Source organism: Penaeus vannamei, chromosome 25 (genome assembly GCF_042767895.1).
Source record: "Penaeus vannamei isolate JL-2024 chromosome 25, ASM4276789v1, whole genome shotgun sequence".
Lineage (NCBI taxonomy): Eukaryota > Metazoa > Arthropoda > Malacostraca > Decapoda > Penaeidae > Penaeus > Penaeus vannamei.
The window spans coordinates 9,746,832-9,751,831 of record NC_091573.1 but is presented as its reverse complement, the minus strand read 5'-3'; the positions used below and the strand labels follow the sequence as shown (position 1 = coordinate 9,751,831).

General features: G+C 45.6%; 1 protein-coding gene across 1 annotated transcript in view; it reads right to left on the bottom strand.

Annotated features, from left to right (window-relative positions):
- LOC113804648 (chaoptin) overlaps positions 1 to 5,000 on the bottom strand; it is a 148,498-nt gene that overhangs the window by 13,512 nt on the left and 129,986 nt on the right. The window contains exons 6-8 of the mRNA XM_070139099.1: positions 2,610 to 2,700; positions 1,540 to 1,698; positions 1 to 125 (exon numbers count right to left, since the gene is read on the bottom strand). The exon at positions 1 to 125 is cut by the window's left edge and continues 47 nt beyond it. Coding sequence (XP_069995200.1) covers positions 1 to 125; positions 1,540 to 1,698; positions 2,610 to 2,700 — 375 coding nt within the window. The remainder of the gene's footprint in view (positions 126 to 1,539; positions 1,699 to 2,609; positions 2,701 to 5,000) is intronic.

Genomic DNA, 5,000 nt, shown 5'->3' with positions numbered 1-5,000 from the left:
TTGAGAGCGGCCGAAGGAACGGAGAGGAAGCTGTTGCCCTCGATGTGAAGGACCTGCAGATCCTTGAGGGCGGTGAGGAGCCCCGTGTCCAGCTCCTTGATGTGGTTGTAGCCGAGGTTCAGCGTCTGAGGGGGAGAGGGACGGGGGGTAGGGGGGTTAGGGGGGGTGGCGGTCATAGATTTTGTCTTTTTTGTTTTTGTAACCGGAAAAAATATATTTGCGGTTACAGCTGATTTTTTTTTTTTTTTTTTTTTTTTGGGGGGGGGGCATTTTCGGGTGTGAATGGATGTTTGATCAATTTTCTTGTGTCTGTTTCTTTGCAAAGCTAGTATGTGTCTAGATGTTTGTGTTATGTGTGTGTATGTCTGTGTTTGCCTTTCTCTCTGTCTGTGTGTCTGTATGTATGCATGTTCTGATTACAAATGAACAAATAGTGGCTGAAAATTCCGAAAAAGGTATTGTAAACAACATCGGGTAGAAGAGGAAAAAAGAAGAGAAAGAGAGAAAATCAAAGAAAATTAAAATAATAATAAGCAATAACAGATAGGGAGAAGAGAGGACAGGATAAACTCACATGAAGAGAAAGAAAGAAATGAGAAAGCAGGGAAAGAAGAGGAGAAGAGGCGAAAGGAAGAAGAAGAAAGACGCGATAGAAAAATAAGAAAGATGAAGAATTAAGAAATGAAACAAGCGGAGAAGAAGGGAACACGAGAGTAAAAGGAAATAAATAAATCACAACAGAGAAACCGAAGAATAATCAGAACAAGGAAGAAACCATAACAGGAATATCATCTTATCATTCCCTTTTATTGCCAATATTCTATTAACAACCTCATTACATCAGAAAAAAATGTGACCTTGGGCTCGATGGGTCATAGAGAATAATCAACTCGGTTATTAGTAATTACGGCTCATAATAGCGGACCAAGTCATCGCCAGATCCATATAAGGAAGTGCGCCGAGCTCATCCGAACACGTCATTGTCTGCCAGTCATTCGGACAAGTTATTATTCTCGGATTTATGGCAAGCAAACTGCTGCTGCGGCGGGATGCTGCATGACGATTTCTGTGCATTGAGTTAGATAGATAGATAGGTAGGTGGGTAGGTAGATAGATAGATAGATAGATAGATAGATAGATAGATAGATAGATAGATAGATAGATAGATAGATAGATAGATTAGATAGGTAGATAGATAGACAAAAAGATAGATAGATAGATAGGTAGATATATAGATAGGTAGAGAGACAGAGAGAGAGACAGTTAGATTAGATAGATAGAGAGGTAGGTAGATAGATACATAGGTAGAGATAGAGATATAGATAGATATATATGATTTTCTTCTTTTTCTTCTTTTTTAGCCCACTGATTAATAAATGTTCAATATCTTTTTTCTTCTTAGCGATTGCTAAACAATCTCAAAGTCCCTTTTATCTCTCCCTCAGAACCAGCCAATCGCGTGCGTTCTTCCGCATCGGCTGACCAACCAGCGTCGAGAACGAAGCTGCAACCGACCAATCACAGAGCGCCATCTCTCACCTGCAGGGCCGTCAGCTTGGCGATTTCTTGTGAGGCGAAGATCGGGTTGTAGCTGTTCCCGAGGAGGTTGTGGTCGAGGCGGAGGTCCAGCAGGTCGTCCTCGAGACCTTCTAAGACGTCCTTGTTGAGGCGTCGGATGGCATTACGCGAGAAGTCGACCTTGAGGGAGAAAATTGGAATGAAATGCCTGGCCGCCATTAGACTTCTCTTTTTGGCGGGAAGAAAAAAGGCGGGAAAATTGATAAAGTGCCCAAAAAGCGTGAAAAGGAACGAAAAAAGAATAAGGGTAATAAATTAGGTAATTATATTCTTCCTGTCGTGCGAGGCGAGGCGTGGATATCAGATGTTTTATTAATGTAATTAATCTATTAGCATATCAAAGACCGTCGGGAAGATAATCAGATTTTTTCTCCTTTCTCCGAGAAAGTGTAAACCGAGGCAAGGCGGGTGATAAAGAAGTGATAAATAAGGAAGATGATGATAATGAGTATAGCAAATCAAGACTTTTTTTTTTTACTCTATATATCCAAAAACAAAATATTATGTGAAAGAGACTACCTATAGAAACTTTTAAAAAGGGAAGTTAATTATGAAAATCAAAATACATTTCAATTCTCAGTCAAAAGTGATGAATTGATGTATTTTTTTCTTGATTTTTAATTGCATGTGATAAGTAATTATGAAAAAGCACTTCCCATATAAGCCTAATTATATTGTATAATTATCATATTATGAGAATATGAAATTGTTAGAGACATATTTATTATGCTAACTAATAAGTAAATGTATATTAAAATAGGCCTGTACAACATATACTTTACAAAAATGTACGAACTTATTAGAAAAATATATGCAAATTACTCTGATATACGAATAGAAATATACACTAAAAGTATATCTGAATATACTTCATGAAAATATATAAAGCACATCTTTTTATTTAAAGGTACAGAATAATTAGGTAAAACATACGTAATATACGTAAACAAAACAACCTATTCGAGTATATTTACGTAATTAATCAACCGACTTTATTTTTCTTTTTTTTCTTTTTTCTTTTCTTTTCTCACCTTTCTCAACGGCAAGTCTGAGGCGGTAAACAGCTGACCTCTAAGAGCCTGAATCCCCGCGTTCCTCTGAGTGAATTCCACGATGTTCATCCTGTAGGGGCCAAGGTCAGAGGTCAAAGGTCGTGATGGTGCCAATGATGATTTTTTTTTTTTTTTTTTTTTGAGGGGGGGTAGATGATATAATTTTTTTTTTCTTTTTTTTTTCTTTTTTTTTTCTTTTAGTTGGGGTATTTGATGGGTTTGTGTAAGATATTGAAATGGTTATCCATTTATTTCAATACACATATATCATATTTGGATAGACATTTGTATATACATTCATATAGGCACACGAATTTCTTACGCAGTCACATACTCATAAATACACACATTCCCAAGCACCCACGCCCTTGAAACCCAAAAACATACGCTTACACACATTTTAAACGACACACGCCTTCACCCCTCTCCCCCCCTCTCTCCACCCTTACCTTCATCCCCTCCCCTCCCTCCTAACACACACCTCCCCTCTACACACACACACACGCACCAACACCCTTAAACACACACACCCTCCCCCCCAACACACATACACACACCCTCCCCCCTCACACACCAACACCTATAAACACACACATTTAATACTTTGTAATCACACATCCTCCCCCTCACACACCAACACCCTTAAGCACATACACCCTGACCCCCCCAACACCCTCCCCCCTCACACCAACACCCTTATACACACACCAACACCCTTAAACACACACCTTTCCCCCCACACACACACAACCTCCCTCCCCTTACACAGCAACACCCTTAAACAAACACACACCTCCCCCGCTTACACAAACACACACCGACACCCTTAAACACACACCCTGCCCCCCCCCAACACCTCCCTCACACACCAACACCCCTAAACACACACCCTCCCTCCCTCACACACCAACACCCTTAAACACACATACACCCCCCCCCTTACACACACACCCTGCCCCCCCCCAACACCTCCCTCACACACCAACACCCTTAAACACACATACACCTCCCCCCCCTTACACACACCCTGCCCCCCCTACACTTCTCTCACACACCAACACCCTTAAACACACATACACCCCCCCCCCTTACACACACCCTGCCCCCCCCCAACACCTCCCTCACACACCAACACCCTTAAACACACATACACCCCCCCTTACACACACCCTGCCACTCCCAACCCTTCCTCACACACCAACACCCTCAAACACACATACACCTCCCCCCCCCCTTACACACACCCTGCCCCCCCCCCCAACACCTCCCTCACACACCAACACCCTTAAACACACATACACCTCCCCCCCTTACACACACCCTGCCCCCCGCCACACCTCCCTCACACACCAACACCCTTAAACACACATACACCTCCCCCCCTTGCACACACCCTGCCCCCCCCCCAACACCTCCCTCACACACCAACACCCTTAAACACACATACACCTCCCCCCCCCCCTTACACACACCCTGCCCCCCCCCAACACCTCCCTCACACACCAACACCCTTAAACACACATACACCTCCCCCCCCTTACACCAACACCCTGGCCCCCCCCCCAACACCTCCTCACACACCAACACCCTTAAAACCCCCATACACTTCCCCCCCCCCTACACACATCCCTGCCCCCCCAACACTTCCTCATACACCAACACCCTTAAACACACATACACCCCCCCCCCTTACACACACCCTGCCCCCCCCCACACACACCCCCTCACACACCAACACCCTTAAACACACATACACCACCCCCCCTTACACACACCCCTGCACCCCCCCCCACCACTTCCCACACACCAACACCCTAAACACACACATACACGTCCCCCCCCCCCCTTATACACACCCTGCCCCCCCCACTACCTACACCTCCCTCACACACCAACACCCTTAAAACCCCCATACACCTCCCCCCCTTACACACACCCTGCCCCCCCCAACACCTCCCTCACACACCAACACCCTTAAACACACATACACCTCCCCCCCCCCTTACACACACCCTGCCCCCCCCAACACTTCCCTCACACACCAACACCCTTAAACAAACACACACCTCCCCCCCCCCCTTACACACACACCCGCCCCCCCCCCAACACTTCCCTCACACACCAACACCCTTAAACACACACACACCTCCCCCCCCCCCTTACACACACCCTGCCCCCCCCCCTACACCTCCCTCACACACCAACACCCTTAAACACACATACACCCCCCCCTTACACACACCCTGCCCCCCCCAACACCTCCCTCACACACCAACACCCTTAAACACCCATACACCTCCCCCCCTTACACACACCCTGCCCCCCCCCAACACCTCCCTCACACACCAACACCCTTAAACACACATACAC